Source organism: Dipodomys spectabilis, unplaced genomic scaffold (assembly GCF_019054845.1).
Source record: "Dipodomys spectabilis isolate Male_0828 unplaced genomic scaffold, ASM1905484v1 ptg000004l, whole genome shotgun sequence".
Classification (NCBI taxonomy): Eukaryota; Metazoa; Chordata; class Mammalia; order Rodentia; family Heteromyidae; genus Dipodomys; species Dipodomys spectabilis.
Genome location: NW_024870681.1, coordinates 16,983,903 through 17,000,006, shown reverse-complemented (window position 1 = coordinate 17,000,006; position 16,104 = coordinate 16,983,903). Strand labels below are relative to the sequence as shown.

The window sequence follows — 16,104 nt, the reverse complement described above, 5'->3', positions numbered from 1 at the left end:
CCCCTCTGAGGGGGACTCTGATAACACCACACCTGATCTGATAGGGTTTGGGTGTAGGGAATGAGTAGGTACCTTGGGAAGAAGATAAAAGCAAAAATTCAGATTTAAATATAAGGGCCAAGATTATACTCTATGTCATAAATGAGTATCTAGTCTGTTTTTAGAAATTTCTCTGAAAATGTAGAGAAGTTACAAGCAACTTTTGCAAGGTCACCAGGTATTAGGTGGCAAAGCCAGAGTTCAGTCTCTACCCATCCAGCCCTGACATCACCTGCACCTGCCTCTAAGCTAGGAGCCACTATATATCTCCCATGTGTTTATGGACCACAAGGAAAGAATGTCTGTGAATGAGTTTCACACGTAACTCACAAATCTAGCTCGACTGGAGCTCTGGTGCCTTGTAAGAACATACATGTGGCTTGGCACCAGTGGCCTGTAATCCTAGCCACATAGGAGTCTGCAATCTGGAGAATCAAGGTTCAAAGCCAGCCTAAGCTGAAAAGTTCACAAGACTCTTATCTCCAATTGACCTGCAAAAAGCAGAAAAAGTGTCAGGGCACCAGACTTAAGTGCACACGGCCCTTGTACCATCAACATAAACAAACAGATACAAATGCAGGAGGCTGAGGCAGGACGATGTCAAGTTTGAGGCCAACCTGGGTTATCTGGGGAGTTACTGTCTCAACCAAACAAAAGAGCACAAATTCAGTAGAGACAGATAGACGACTGGTACTGAGACTTGAACTTAGGGTCTGGGTGCTGTCAGCATTTTTGCTCAAGGCTAGTGCTCTACCACTTGAGCCTCACATCCACTCTTTGGTGGTTAATTGGAGATAAGAGTTTCATCAACTTTCTTGCTGGGGCTGGTTGCCAGCCTTAATCCTCAGCCTCTTGAGTAGCTAGGATTACAGGTGTGAGACACCTGCACCTGACAGGGTGAACTTTTTTTAATCTCCCCCCACACCCACCCAGTCCTGGGGCTTGAACCCAGAGCCTGGGCCCTGTCCCTGAGCTTCTTTTGCTCAAGGCTAGCACTCTATCACTTGAGCCACAGCACCACTTCAGGCCTTTTCTGTTTATTCGCTCTGTGGAATAGAACCCAGGGCTTCATGCATACTAGGCAAGCACTCTACCACTAAGCCACATTCCCAGCCCATGGGTGAATGGTCTTGTTGGTTCTGTGCTCATGTCTCTAAAGTCATGTGTAAGATTGGGTAGTGGGGAACAGCAGAGCTTGACAGTACAGGGGCCAGCTTTGATCCTTTCACAGAGTGGCCTTGTAAGTTCCTCTAAAGAAACAGTCTCATAGCTTAGCATGTGCTCAGAGGAGTTCATCCATAAACACAGCATTGCCTAGCCCCTGGCAAACAGGTGCCATGCTTAGTAATCCACATTGCTGCCCTTTTAGAGATTGCACAGCAAGAGGTAACCTTTCTGTGTAGTACTGGGGTTTGAATTTGGGGTCTTGTGTTTGCTAGGCAAGCGCTCTAATGACTATCTGATCTAAAGTGATGTCTTCTAATTTCCCAGGTACAGAGGCCCAGACCTGAGGCGTAGGCCAGAATTCGGGTTGCTAACAATGAACCCCTAAAGTGCCAAGGCCCTGCTTCAGTCAGGGAAGCCCAGGGCTCGGCTTGTCCACGCTGGAGTTCTGTGACCAGATGTGTCCCCGCCCCCCTTCAGCACACTCCCTCTTCAGTCCTTTTCCTCGCTCCATAACTTTCCCCTTCTCAGCCCTTCTCTCTTTCTCTCTGCTCTGCACCTCCAGCTCCTTACCTTCAGTGTCACTGGCCGGAATGGCCTTCAGGACCAGCCCAGTGGCCCTAAGGGAGATGGCCACCTCTTGGTGACGGTGGCTGAGCAGGGCCTGGGGGGGGGGGAGTTAAGGAACAGGTGGGGTCCAAGTTGTGTTTCTCTCTCCCTGCACCCTTATATTCCCAGTCTGGCCTCTCCTATGTTTCGGCCTGCCCTCAGCCCTGCCTGGGGCACTGTCCTGAATGACCCAGGGATAGAGGCATGGAGTCTGCCTAGTTTGCCAACTTTCAGCCCCAGGTTCCAGCCCCAGTGGGATTAGTTCAGGCATTTGCTCAGCTCTTGAGAGAGATTTGGAGCAGGGGTCAGCCCTCTCTTTCCTTAAGTTCCATTATGGCCTTGTCGACACAGAAGATCCACCTTGACCCCTTCACCCCCAACTTGTCCCTGAAAAACCCTCCCACGGCTGAAAAACTGCTAACAGCTGTAAGAAGGGCAAAGGAGCCAGGCACCGACAGCTCATGCCTGTAATCCCAGCTACTCCAGAAGATGAGATCTGAGGATCGCAGTTCAAAGCCAACCCAGGCAGACAAATTTGAGAGATTCTTTATCTCCAATGAACCAGCAAAAAGTCATAAGTAGGGGCTGGGGCTCAAGTGGTAGAGTACCAGCCTTTAGTGAAAAAAGAATCACACCAGACAAAAAGACCTTTAGCTCCTTCAGCCCCTCCAGGTCCGTGAAGCCACTTCTGCTAGCTGAACCCCTGGACCCTCCTGACCACAGCCAAGTCACTGACCTTCTGGTAGCACAAGGAGAGCTCAGCGCCCAGGCTCTCTGCTGCCCCTCTCCTCCGGGGTGATGCACCCTCTGTGAAGGGGGAAGAGATGAGAGGTACAAGCCGAGGGGCGAGGTCCCCGGTCCCCCTCCACGCACACAGAGGCCAAGCTGAGCCCTGGACGCTAAGCTAGCACTCAGGGGGACCAGGCTGGCTTCTGGGCTTGGGGAGCTCCAGGGAAGGAGACAAGGGCAGCTCTGACATCGGCCAGGCACAGGGTTGAGCCGGCTGGGGGGCAAGGTGGGAGAGTTCCAGGGAATCTGAGCCTGAGCTTTGGGAAATAGGGAGCACTGCTCACCTTTGGGGGGTTTGGGCTCATGGATCTTCATCTTCAGCTCTGTGAGGAAAATGTCCTCTGTAGGTTCTTGGCTCAGATCACTGAAGATCTGGAAAGAGGAAGGGGTAGGAAGGGAGGAAGGAGGATTGGGGAAGGATGGCTCACTGGCCCAGATCCATCTCTGCCTCTGCCTCACACCCATGCTCGAGTCTTTATGGTATTTAGTTATTTTTTTGTGCTGATACTAAGGCTTGAACTCAAGAGTCTCATGCTTGCTTAGCTTCTTCTCTGCTCAAGGATGGCCCTCTACCACTTGAATCACATCTCCTTCTGGCTTTTTACTGGTTTATTGGAGATAAGTATATCACAGACTTTCCTGCCTGGGCTGGCTTTGAACTATGATTCTCAGATCTCAGTCTCCTGAGTAGCTAGGATTACAGTATGAGCCATGGGTGGTGCCTGGCCATGCTAGATTCTGAGTTGAATCCATCCACCACTAAAGAAATATATAATATATTATAACATATTATACTATATGATAGCATATAATATGCTATAATTATATATAAGATATATATTATATAACATCTATCATGTAATATATAGTATATATATTATATAATATTTAATGTTATATAACATAATTGTTATATAATCTTTAATATATTATATATTATGTAATAATCACATAATTACATATGCATGTATAATAGGTTGTTATTATATGTAATATAATATATTACATAATTAGACTATAATATACACATTATATATACATATAATATATATACATATATACATATAATATAGCTGATCTATATTATATAGTATAATGCACATATAATTTTGTAATATATATTTTATTATACATATATTTTATAATTATGTTATAATTATATTATATATTATATTACATTATCATAATATATAATAATATATAATATTATATATTACATAAATATATATATCCATCAGCTGAATAAGAGATAACCACCTTTTGGTCAATAACAGAACACAAACACACACAATATGTATATGTATATATTATATATATATATATATATATATATAAATAAAATTGACCATGATCCCATAGATTGTAATGGAACTGAAAATTCTCTCTACCTAAAGATGTCATAGCTATTGCAAAGCCAATACACAGCATTCTACTTACATTCTTGTGATGGTTCTGGTGGAAACACATACACACCAAGGTAAAGGGAGAGCAAACACAATTATGTCTCTCTACCTGACCATGAGACCACTTATGCATTTACTGACTGTACATCTGATTAGTGCTCTATTGTGTGCTCCTTTAATGTATACAAGAGTAGTTGAGCTGGGTGTGGGTGACTCACGCCTGGTATCAGGAGGTTGAGATCTGAGGATTATGGTTCAAAGCCAACCCGAGCAGAAAAGTCTGTGAGACTCTTACCTCCAGTTAACCAGCAAAAAGCTGGAAGTAGAGGCATGGCCCAAGTGATAGAGTGCCAGCCTTGAGTGAAAAAGCCAAATGAGAGAGCTCAAGGGCTTGAGTTTAAGCCCTAGCACTAGGGGGAAAATAGCCTTGGACTAATGGGAATTTGTGGCTAGAGATTGAAAATGAGTTCAGAGCAACCTCTCTTGGATCCTCACTCTTCTGTGTGGATCTGATTCTTAGATATTAGTGATGGTTGGATCCATCCAGCTACTAAGCAGACAAAGCATTATCACCTAGAGAGCAGAGGTGTGTCTGTGACTTGCAACTTGATGATCCCTGTTCTCCATAGCCGAGGGATCCAATTGGTGATCTTGTGGTCCTGACATGGTACCCCAAGGGCCCCAAGTAGGAGGCATGGGAAGCTTACCTTGACCCTGTAGATCTGGAAATAGATAGGTTGGGTACCCATGCGAACATAGTATGTGATGGCGTCCAGGATGAAGGGATCAACTGCTTGGGATGTATCCAGGCAGGGAGGCTGTGAGGGAGATGGGGAATGTCTTCAGCAGATTTTATCCATACTACCAATAAGGCACATTTACCTAAGAGCCTTCACATATTCTCCACAATGCACAGACACAGCTGGTCCTTCCAATACCCCAATCCTTCCTGACCACTTGATTTCTACTTCTGATCAGAATGTATCTGCACAGAGCTCCAGCTCCCCAAGGAACCTGATTCATTTCCATTGTACAAGGACGTATTGAACAATTTAAAGATGCAGATCAATGTACTGGATACCTGTTCATTGGAGATAAGAACCTCATGACTTTCCTGCCCAGCCTGGCTTCAAACTGTGATCCTCAGGTCTCAGCCTCCTGAGTAGCTAGGATGACAGATGTGAGCCACCTGCCCTTTGCATATTCAAATTTTTGAGTACTGAATTTCTTACAAGGGTAAGTAATATGAACTGATGTCTCTCTCAGTTCTATCAGTCTCTGGATCTGTTTATTAAAAATCAATCAGCTGGGTGTGATGGCTTGTGCCTGTAATCCCAGCTTGTTGGGAGGCTGAGGTAGGAAAAGCATTAGTTCAAGTCAAAGCCAGCCTGGACAACATAGTGAGTTCCTGTCTATAAAATAAATAAATATGTAAATAAATAAAAACTAATAATGTTTGTGTTTTATTGGGACTGGATTTAATGCTTTATCCCCCATGGCTTTCACAGCTTCCCATGACTATAACCCATAATAACTGGGATCTTTAGGCCAAACAGAAAAACATCAACATTGAATGTAATGCAAATTAAATATTCCTTCTCTGGAATGTGTAGGACCAGAAAACAAAAGAATATCTCTGATTTCAGATTTTAGACTATTTTCATGAGGTATCTTGGCAATGGGACTCATGTTTAATAAATGTGAAATTTATTTTGTTGGATACACCCCTCACTCTGTAAGCTGAAAGCAATTTCATATGATACTTGAGCACGCATGTGCATGCTCTGACTAGAACCTGCCACCTGGAACCATGGTGATGTTTGCCACTTCTGGTGTTGTGGTGGTGTGAAGGAGTTTTGGATGTCAGGGGCATTTCAGATTTGGGAGTTTTGAATGAGAGGGGCCAACCTATAATCTCAGAGTTTATCTCATTCAGGCTCTATCTGGTGCTATGAAATGTCTCTGATTCTTGCATTATTCCTTTCACACTCACACCAGTGAATGATGAACTTGCTCTCATAGTGTCATCACTGCCCACACAGTTCCAGTTTCTCCATGTGAAAGCTGCATTTGGGATAAGCACCAGGCCATATTAATTGCTAATTACAGGGGGAAAGATAGAGGAAAACACCCCAAAATATTATCTATGGAGTCCTCTGGGGCTCAAGGAAAAAAGTATTTTAATACCCAGCTAAACAGCCTTTCATATACATGCAATGATGTCCCTAGATAAGTTATAAATCAGAAGACATATGCATACCAAAATATTTCTATGAATTAAAAACATAAGAAGGCATCTTAACCAATCAAATATAAAGCAAAGTGAAGAAGAGCTCAGTACAGTAGTTAAAGAACAAATGGTTAGGCAGGGTGTTAGTAGCTCATGCCTGTAATCCTAGCTTCTAAGGAGGCTAAGACATGGAGGATGGAAAGCTTGAATCCAGCCTGGAGCCAAAAATTTCCATGTCTACTCACCAGCAAAGAGCTAGACTGGAGGTGTGGTTCAGATGGTAGAGCACCAGCTGCTAGCAAGAAAGCTGAATAAGTGAGAGGCCTTGAATTTGAACCCTGGTACTGACAATAAATATTGTGTTCTTTAACTATTTCTGAAAGCAAAAATTAGTATGTGCAAATCTATAGCTACCTTTTCTACTATTCATAGGTTCTGCCATTGACCTATAAAACCTGAAGAATGGGTTTAGGAAAAAATGGGCAGATACTAATATGATGAAAATCACACCATTATACTGAAAGATATAAAAGAAAGACTTCCATAAATGAAGAGCTACAGTGTGTTCCAAAAGAAGAAAAGATGCTAATTCTTGGCCGGGCACTGGTGGCACATGCCTATAATCCTAGTTCCTCAGGAGGTTGAGATCTGAGGATCGTGGTTCAAAGCCAGCCCAGGCCAAAAAGTCTGTGAGATGCTTATCTCCATTTAACCACCAGAAAACCAGAAGTGGATCTGTGGCTCAAGTGGTAGAGCGCTTGCCTTGAGGAGAAATAGCTCAGAGACAGTGCCTAGGCTTTGAGTTCAAGCCCCAGGTCTGACAAAAAAAAAAAGTGAATTCTCCAGGATTTGATTGTAATTCTACTGTGATTCTCAAAATCCCAACAGAACTTAAAACCCAAAACAAAACATGAAAGACAATTCTACAGTTTATCAGGAAGGAAAAAGAATTGGCATGTTCTGGTAAGTTTTGTAAAAGAAGGATAATCATAGAAGCTAACCCTGGCAAGTATTAGAATACAAAAGGGCTGATTTCCACAGTATTGCCCAGATCCAGGAAAGAGAATGGGTGTCCAGAAATAAACTCAGGCAGATGTAAGAATTTAGTCAATGATAAACACATTATGGCACGTGAAAAAGGCCAGGAGATGAATGCAATAAATAGCTTCAGGACAAACTGGCTACACCTTTGGGGAAAAAAAGCAAAATGGCCTATCTTACGTGAAACACTAAAATCAACTGCAGATGGGCTGATTTGCTCAACATAAAATTCAAGGCATTGGAAGTGTTTGAGCAAATTAACAGTGAATATTTAATTTTGGAGTTGGGGGGGGAGGACTTTCAAAGCAAGACTCTGAAAGCAGAAATCAAAAAGAAGAAACGTACTATGTCTGAGGACATTACACTCTTTAAGTCAACAAGAAAAGCCAAATACACAAATACAGAAAATGCCAGGCACCAGTAGCGCAGGGCCCTAATCCTAGCTATTCAGGACATTGAGATCTACAGGATCAAGGCTTTAGGCAACCTTGGGCTGAAAAGTCCATGAGATTGTCTATAACCTCCAATTCAACTAGCAAAAAGCTGTGCAGAAGGTGAGGCTCAAGTAGTAGAGCACCATGCATGAGTGGAAAAAGCTGAGCGAGAGAGCAGGAGGCCCTGAGTTCAAACCTTGGTACTGACACACACACAAAAATGAATACAGTGGATAGGTAAATTACAAAGTAGACAAAAAGCATCAGCAATGTGTGTGTAGCTGTGACTAGCTAAAGGCCCTTATCAAGGCAGCTTGGCTGAAGGGCTTCAGTGCTGTGTAGCAGAGCTGTGTGGCCTGGAGCCAGGCTGCCCTGTTCCTAGGGTGCAGTGCAGATCAGCTCATTTTGTTCCTTGGGGCATGTTGTCAGTCTCTTTTTTGCCTCAGCGGCTTGCTCTGCACAAATGGGTTTTGTGGACAACAGTAGCAGATGTTAGAGGACCTGCCCAGGAACCTAGCAAAGAAATAAAGGAATGAATCCCTTTTCAGAAGTGCTTTATGCCAGGCACTGGGGCTCATTAGCCACTCAGGAGGCTGAGATCTGAGATCATGATTCCAAGCCAGCAGGAAAGTCTGTGAGACACTTTATTTTCAATCAACCACCAAAAAGCCAGAAGTAGAGCTGTGGCTCAAGTGGTAGAGCACCAGCTTTGATCAAAACAGCTAAGGGACAGTGGCTAGGCTCTGAGTTCAAGCCCCAGTACCAGCACACACACACACACACACACACACGAGGTGTCTGGATCAGTGATCAGTGCTGGGTACATAGTAAATGCTAAGGAAACCAGCTGGGCGGTACCAGCAAATGATCCTAGGGAGGTCCCAGAAAACCTCCCTCTGGCTGCACATCTAGAAAAGATGGGTTTACTCCATCCTTCCCACAGACTCCAGAGAAGGCTCAGAAAGTGCTCACTCCTAGGAAATCCAAGTACTGGCTGCACAGTCCTCCCTTAGCATGCTCTCTCTCCCCTCTCCGCCTTGGGGCTGATTCTTGAAGTCAATATCTAAAAAGGGACCCCCCCCCCCAGCCCATCCCTTCCCTCCCCACTGAGTTTCTCATATCCCCATCTGTGCAGCCCCCATGTTGCCCTCCCTCTCTCCTTCCCTCCCTCCCTGCATCCTCAGAGCCCATACCATTTCAGCCAGCTTGTGGATGGCAGGACACAGGGTGTTGACCGTGCTCTGGTACCAGGGGTCTGCCCGGCCCAGGAACGTGGCCAGGTCTCCCAGCTCTGGCTGCCTGGATGCTGTGAGATCCTGGGGACAAGAGAATGGGTTCATCCCTCAGGGCCTGCCTCCTGGCCTGGGGTCCCCCGTTCCCCAGCCTGTGCTTTGTGAGGGAAGCCAGTCTTTAACCACTCAGGGCCTCTGCTTGCGCACTGTATCTGACTAATTAGTATCTGCTTCATGAACTCAGGGGCGGGGAGATGGTTTTGGCTGAGGATCCCTTGTCAGGGATGATTGAAAAATAATCCTTGGCCCTGGCAGGGGAGAGACCAGTCTTGTTTTGATCTTCCTGCAGTGTGGCAGGAAGTGAAGCTATAGCCAAGTTTCCACTGTCTGAGACTTCCTTCCTTTCTTTTCTTTTCCTTTTCCTTTTCTTTTCTTTTCTTTTTGATGGCTGTGGTGGGGGCTACTGGGGCTTGAACTCAAGGCCTGATGTTCTCAGTTAGCTTTGTCTCTTAAGGCTGGTACTCTATCACTTGAGCCACACCTCTCCTTCCAACTTTTTGCTGGTTAATTGGAGACAAGAATTGCATGGGCTGGAAGTGGCGCTGTAGCTCAAGTGGTAGAGCGCTCGCCTTGAGCTGAAGAGCTGAGGGACAGCGCCCAGGCCCAGAGTTCAGGCCCCACCACCGACCAAAAATAAATAAATAAATAAATAAAAGAATCGCATAGGCTTTTCTGGCTTCACTGGTTTTGAATCTCAACCTTCGGGTCTCAGCTTCCTGAGTGGTTAGGATTGCAGGTGTGAGTCAACATTATCCAGTTTTTTTTCTGCTTTTATGTGAATCCCTGAAAGTGTGTGTGTGAAAGACATGGAGAGGGGAGAGAGAGGAGGAGAGGGAGGGAAGGAAAATAGGAACAGACAGGCAGGCAGAGAGAAAGGAAAGAAAGAAAGAAAGAAAGGAAAGAAAGAAAGAAAGAAAGAAAGAAGGAAGGAAGGAAGGAAGGAAGGGAGGGAGGAAGAAAGAAAGGAAAGAAGGAAGGAAAGAGGAAGGAAGGAAGGAAGAAAGGAAGGAAGGAAGAAAGAAAGAGAAGGGAGGGAGAGAAAGAGAAGAGCAAAGAGGGGCAGAAAAGACCTATGTTTAAGGAGAAGCTCAATCATACTCTATTACAAAACCAAGCCGGTCAGGTGGCTCATGCCTATAATCCTAGCTACTCCTGATGCTTCAGTCCAGCAGATCACAGTTCTAGCCAGCCCAGGCAGGAAACTCCATCCACGAGACTCCATCTCCAAAATAAACAGCAAAAAGCAGGGCTAGAGGTGTGGCTCAAGTAGCAGACTGGCAGCCAAGGAAGAAAACAGAGCAAGTGCCAAGCCCTGGCACTTTCAAACTCTGATATTGGCAAAAAAAAAATACAAAACCAAACCAAACACAGCTGTGGGCACCTTGTGGGTGGGCTTGTGTTGTGAGAGAACCTGTCTTGGCCACTTGTGGCCCCCAGAAGACCCCTGAAGCCTCTCCCAGCTCTGCATTTGAGCGGTAATGACTGTGGCCCCTGAGAATAGGGCTGAGGCTGCTGGAGAGTCCTGGCCCCTCCCTGCTCCGCCCCCCCTCCGCCCCTTGCCCCTCCCCTGTCCAGTCACCTGCGGGGCCAGCACTGGGATGTAGTAGAGCTGGAGGCTGAGTCTGGGGGTGAGGCAGAATTTCTGTGACTCCTGTTTCCTGGCAAGTTGTAAAAAAGTAGTCAGAGCGGAATGGGGTAGCGGGCTGATAGCATTAAGTCTGTGGGTTTTTTTTTTTCTCTCATTCTCTGTTTTCCTTCTTCCTTCGTCCCTTCCTCCATCCCTCCCTCCTTCCCTCCTTCTCTCCTTCCTTCCTTCCCTCCTTCCTTCTTTCCTTCCTTCCTTTCTCCCTCCCTTCCTCCCATCCTTTCTTCTTCCTCCTCCTCCTCTTCCTCCTTCTCTTCTTCTTCTTCTTCTTCTTCTTCTTCTTCTTCTTCTTCTTCTTCTTCTTCTTCTTCTTCTTCTTCTTCTTCTTCTTCTTCTTCTTCTTCTTCTTCTTCCTCCTCCTCCTCCTCTTTTTCTTCTTCTTCTCTTCTTCTTCCCCTTCCTCTTCATCTTCCCCCTCCTTCTCCTCTTCTTCTTTCTCCTCCTCCTCCTCTCTTCTTCTTCTTCCTCCTCCTTTTCTTCTTCTTCCCCTTCCCCTTCCTCTTCCCCCTCCTCCTCCTCTTCTTCTTTCTCCTCTTCCTCCTCCTCCTCTCTTCTTCTTCTTCTTCCTTTTCTTCTTCCCCTTCCCCTTCCTCTTCCTCCTTCTCCTCCTCCCCCCCCCCCCACACACATACTGAGCTTGAACTCAGGGCCTGAGCGCTGTCCTGTAGCTCTTTTGTGATCAAGGCTGGCTCTCCACCACTTGAGCCACACCTCCCCTTGTGCCATTTACAGGTGAATTGGCCTTGGCCTTCCTGGGCTGGCTTCTAGCCGAGTTGCTCCGATCTCAGCCTCCCGAGTAGCTAGCATTATAGGCGGGAGCCACTTACAGGCGAGGGGATGTCCTTCCTTGGAGCCTCAGTTTCCTCTTCCGTGGCAGAGCGGTGGGGAGGCCCAGCAGGGGGACACACCACCCCTGCCCCCTGCCCCCTGCCCAGCCCCAGCCCCTCGGCTCGCAGGGGCAGGGTACTCACCTGAGTGTGTGGTAGGCCTGGGCCAGGCGCCCCAGCATGCGGTCATCTCCCAGCACCAGCACCCGGGCCGTGTGCACGCGGGCCACGCCGGGCAGCAGCTCCCCGTCCCCGCTGGGCCTGCCGGTCCTGCGGTGCAGCCCGGGCGCCCCATCCCAGGCCCCGGACCAGGAGACGTCGGGGGGCCACAGGCGCTTCTTGATGCCTCCCTTGCGCTGCAGCGCAGCCCGCTCCAGCTCAGGGCTGCTGGGAGCCGGGATCTCATCAGCCCCCAGAGGCAGGTCGCGCTCGATGCCGCTGTCCGTGGACAGCACGGACGCCCGCGCCGCCCTGTCCAGGGAGCTCAGGCCCTGCAGATCCAAGGCCTCCAAGTCCGCGCTGAGGCGCAGCTGGGATGGAGGGCGGAGGAAGCGCGCCAGCTCCTTCCCTGGGGCGGGAGAAGAACAGGGGTCCCCTCAGAACAGGGAGGCCACCCAGCCTGGCAGGGGTCCCCTCTGCAAGGAGCTGTGATCCACCGAAACTCCGAATCCTGCACACTCCTACCAACTCTTGTTGAGTCCCCTTAGAGAACACATTAAAGGCTTTGAGAAGTCCTGCACTAATGCTATCAGCTTCACCTCTTCCCAAATCACTACTTGAAGCTTCCCCCAGGGATGCAGATTCTAGTCATCAGCTCCAGGAAAGGAGCAAATGGTCTAACCTACTGTGTGTGTGTGTGTGTGTGTGTGTGTGTGTGTGTGTGTGTGTGTATTTATCCTAGGCTTGAACTCAGGGCCTGGGTGCTGTCTGTCCCTGAGCTTTTTTGTCCTAGACTACCACTCTCCGCTTTGGGCTTTTTTGTTGTTAATTGGAAATAAGAGTCTCATGATCTTTCTTACCCGGGCTGGCTTTGAACCCTGATCCTCAGATTTCAGCTGCCTGAGCAGTTAGGGTTATATGCATGAGTAGTTAGGTTATACAGACCTGGTTCACTTAAAAATATTATATATATATATATATATATATATATATATATATGTATGGCATATGAGGAGACTGTGGCTTAGAGAAAATCGAGTCTATCTAGCATGAGCCAGCATGCAAAAGGAACTTTTAAGATTTGAACCCAGGTCCCTGCATCCTCAAGAAGAGCCAAGGGGATGGGGGTGGGACATCAAGTGGAAGGAGTGTGATGGGTGGGGCCTCCCTGGAAGGGCCTCCCCAGCTCAGGGTGCTGTGTGGGTTCATGTGCACCTCCCTCTCTCCTGGGGACATAGGCCTGGCTGGTGTCAACACAAGCTCCTGGCCCATGAGTCTGGAGACCAATGCATGGCACTGTTACCTGGAGACCAGCTGTCCTTCCAGCCATGCAGAGCAAGGAGTGGCTATGAGGCACACACAGACACGGGCACAGACACACGGACACATGCATGGATGCACAGACACACACGAACACATGTGCACAACCCTCCCCACCCCAGTCCAGCCATCTCCCACGGGCACGTACAGAGCTGCTCCTGGCCGGTCCACAGGTGGAAGGTGATGGTTGGGCTGGGCAGCAGCATGCCTGTTGGCCTGTCTTGGAGAGGGTCTCCTGAGGAGAGGAGCAGATGGTGGGGCCCATGGAGATGAGGGCTGGGGGTTTCTTCTCTGCTCTCCTTCCTGCTTAGATCCTGGGGTGTGGGGGTGTGGATGGCAACCCCTCCTGTCCCTGCTTCTAAAAGCTGATGTGCTCCACAAAGATTCCAGAATCTTCTGACCATTGCTGGGCTGTTGTGGATTTCCCCATCCACATTGGGCTTGCGCCCATCATGCCATTAGCTCGTATGCAAATAGAGCAAATCTTGAAGAATATTTTAAAAGGAACCCCAGATCTGTGACATAAGTAGTTCTGATGTCTGCTCCATTAGACTTTCTCTTCAGGGTGTTCTAGACACCTGGGTTTGCCTCTTGGCACTCCTAGTTGAGTGCTCTTGAACAAGAATTTATCTATCTATCTGTCTGTCTGTCTGTCTGTCTGTCTGGTCTGTCTCTCTGTCTGTCGTGGAACCTGAACTCTGGGCCTGGGCGCTATCCCTCAGCTCTTCAGCTCAAGGCTAGCGCTCTATCACTTGAGCCACAGTGCCACTTGCGGCTTTTTCTGCCTATGTGGTGCTGAGGAATCGAACCCAGGGCCTCATGCATGCACGGCAAGCACTCAACCACTGAGCCACCTTCCCAGCCTGAACAATATTTTTTTTTTTGTCAGTTCTGAGACTTGAACTCAGGTCCTTGCATTTTTGCTTGGCTTGCTTGCACATCTAGGGCTCTACCACTTGAACTGTAGCTCCAGTCCGGCTTTTTTGTTGATTAGTTAGAAGATGCAGTCTCAAAAACTTCTCTGCTTGGGCTAGCCTGGAACCGTCATCCTCCAGATCTCAGCCTCCAGGAGTACCAGGTGGCGAGTCACCAGGTGACAGCTTGGGTAAGATTTTTTTTTAAAACCTTTCCCCCCCTAACTCAGTTTCCTTCCCAGTAAAATGGGGGGGGGGGATGTGTGATGATAGGTTCTAATCTCATTAGTTTACTGTACAAGTTAGATGATTTAATATATGTAGATTTGAATATACCTAAGGCATGGTTACTGGGCATGGCAGGTCTTCTGTAAGGTGTGGGCTAGCATAGACAAATCAGTCACCTTCTTGGGGGAAGGTGGTACAGCCAAGTCCCCAGGCTTCTGGAACCCCTAGCCCCCATCCCAGGAATCACAGGCACAGCGCTGCTCTCCAGCGCCCCCTGCTGTCCACGCCCCCCTCCAGGCGGCTTACCTGCGCAGCGCGCCCTGGCGACCTCCGCAGGCCCTAGCAGCGAGTGGTAAATCTCCTCCAGCCTCTGCAGGTGTCCTGCCGCCTGGCCCTCGCTGGCCTCGCCCGCTGACACCTGCTCCACAGCTGCCACCACGGCGTGGAAATAGTGCTCCAGGATGCGGCGGGAGCTGGCCTGCGGGGAAGGGGTTATATCCGAGCCCAAGGCCCGGCCTAGCTCTAGGGCCAGGTCTTTGCTCTGCCACAGCTTGGGGGTCCCCCTGCCTCTCATACCCTACGATGGGGAGACAGCTGGTGGCCTGTCACTTTAAGGAGCATCCCAGCAGTACATAGCAAGAGAATTACTCTGGCTGGGAGGGTGGCTTAGTGGTAGAGTGCTTGCCTAGCATGCATGAAGCCCTGGGCTCAATTCCTCAGTACCACATACACAGAAAAAGCCAGAAATGGCGCTGTGGTTCAAGTGGTAGAGTGCTAGCCTTGAGCAAAAGAAGCTCAGGGACATTGCCCAGGCCTAAGTTCAAGCCCCAGGACTGAGGAAGAAAGCAAGCAAGCAAGCAAGAAAGAAAGAAGGAAGAGAGAAAGAGAGGGAGGGAGAGAATTACTCTGTACATACATCTGGAGCTTGCTATTTTTCTAGTGTGCTTCTGTGGAATGTTTCTGTCTTTAAGTAGCTGGGTAATATTCCACTTTGCACACACTGACTGAGCCTGGTGCTGTGATAACGTTCTGGTGAATGTATCCTGTAATCTCTTTTTATACGCTTTGTTTTAAATGAATAAGACACCAAAATTCAAATGTACAGAGGGTGTTCTTAGGAAGAATGTAACAGAAGGTTAGGGGAGGAGTTGGGTTGGGAGAGATGGGGAAGAATGATGAAAGAGATGACATTGATCAAGATGCATTGTATTTATAAACTGATTTGTTGAATGGTAGCTCCTTTGATGCAATTATGTAAAGATAATAATAATAATAGTTTTTTTTAAAGAAAGAAAGAAAAGACATTGCCCAGGTGCCGGCACCCCCCCCGCCCCGCCCTGCCCCTTCTGCCAAAGAATACAAGACTTGAGGATTGGAGGTTTCCAGAGGGCAAACAGCAAGAAGAGCCACATGTCTGGTGTATTGGGATGGGCAGAGCAGGGTCCTTCCTGGGGCAGGACAGCGGGGACAAGTTTAGAGAAGCTGTGGACAAGTGGACCCTTAAATGGGATCCTGGCCCCTCCCACAGAGGCAGCTCCAGGTCTCTGAGTCCCAGAAGCTCTTAGCTATTATTCACTTCAGCCTTTCCCAACTTCTGGAGTGTCCATCACACCCCACAAAAGGTCACTCCCAACTGACAGCAGCCCTTCCCCTTCCAAGATGTTCAGCACCTGTGGCTGACTCTCTGCTGTCCTTGGTCTGCTGGGCTTCCCCAGGTCCTGCGCAAACTCTGGGGTGAAATCACAGAAGAGCCAAGAAGTACGCAGTGTTGGGAGCTAGCTGATGCTGCATAACAACAGGGCATTGGCTATGTAACAGCACATGCATAAGACAGAATGTGGTGAAACCACCCAAAGTCCATATTTTCCATCCAGTATCGTGGTATAAGCCTGTTATCTCTGCTACTAGGTAAGCAGAGGCAGGAGGGTTGGGAATTCAAGGACAGACCCTGCAAAATTAGGGGCACCTTATCTTTAAAACTGCAAACAAAAGCTGGGCTATGATATCTCA

The 16,104-nt window shown here is 47.9% G+C and overlaps 1 protein-coding gene across 1 annotated transcript in view; it reads right to left on the bottom strand.

The window, feature by feature from the left end:
- Pik3r6 (phosphoinositide-3-kinase regulatory subunit 6) overlaps positions 1–16,104 on the bottom strand; it is a 37,422-nt gene that overhangs the window by 3,254 nt on the left and 18,064 nt on the right. The window contains exons 9-17 of the mRNA XM_042693131.1: positions 14,401–14,572; positions 13,101–13,187; positions 11,618–12,041; positions 10,581–10,659; positions 8,903–9,025; positions 4,712–4,822; positions 2,886–2,973; positions 2,549–2,619; positions 1,777–1,867 (exon numbers count right to left, since the gene is read on the bottom strand). Coding sequence (XP_042549065.1) covers positions 1,777–1,867; positions 2,549–2,619; positions 2,886–2,973; positions 4,712–4,822; positions 8,903–9,025; positions 10,581–10,659; positions 11,618–12,041; positions 13,101–13,187; positions 14,401–14,572 — 1,246 coding nt within the window. The remainder of the gene's footprint in view (positions 1–1,776; positions 1,868–2,548; positions 2,620–2,885; positions 2,974–4,711; positions 4,823–8,902; positions 9,026–10,580; positions 10,660–11,617; positions 12,042–13,100; positions 13,188–14,400; positions 14,573–16,104) is intronic.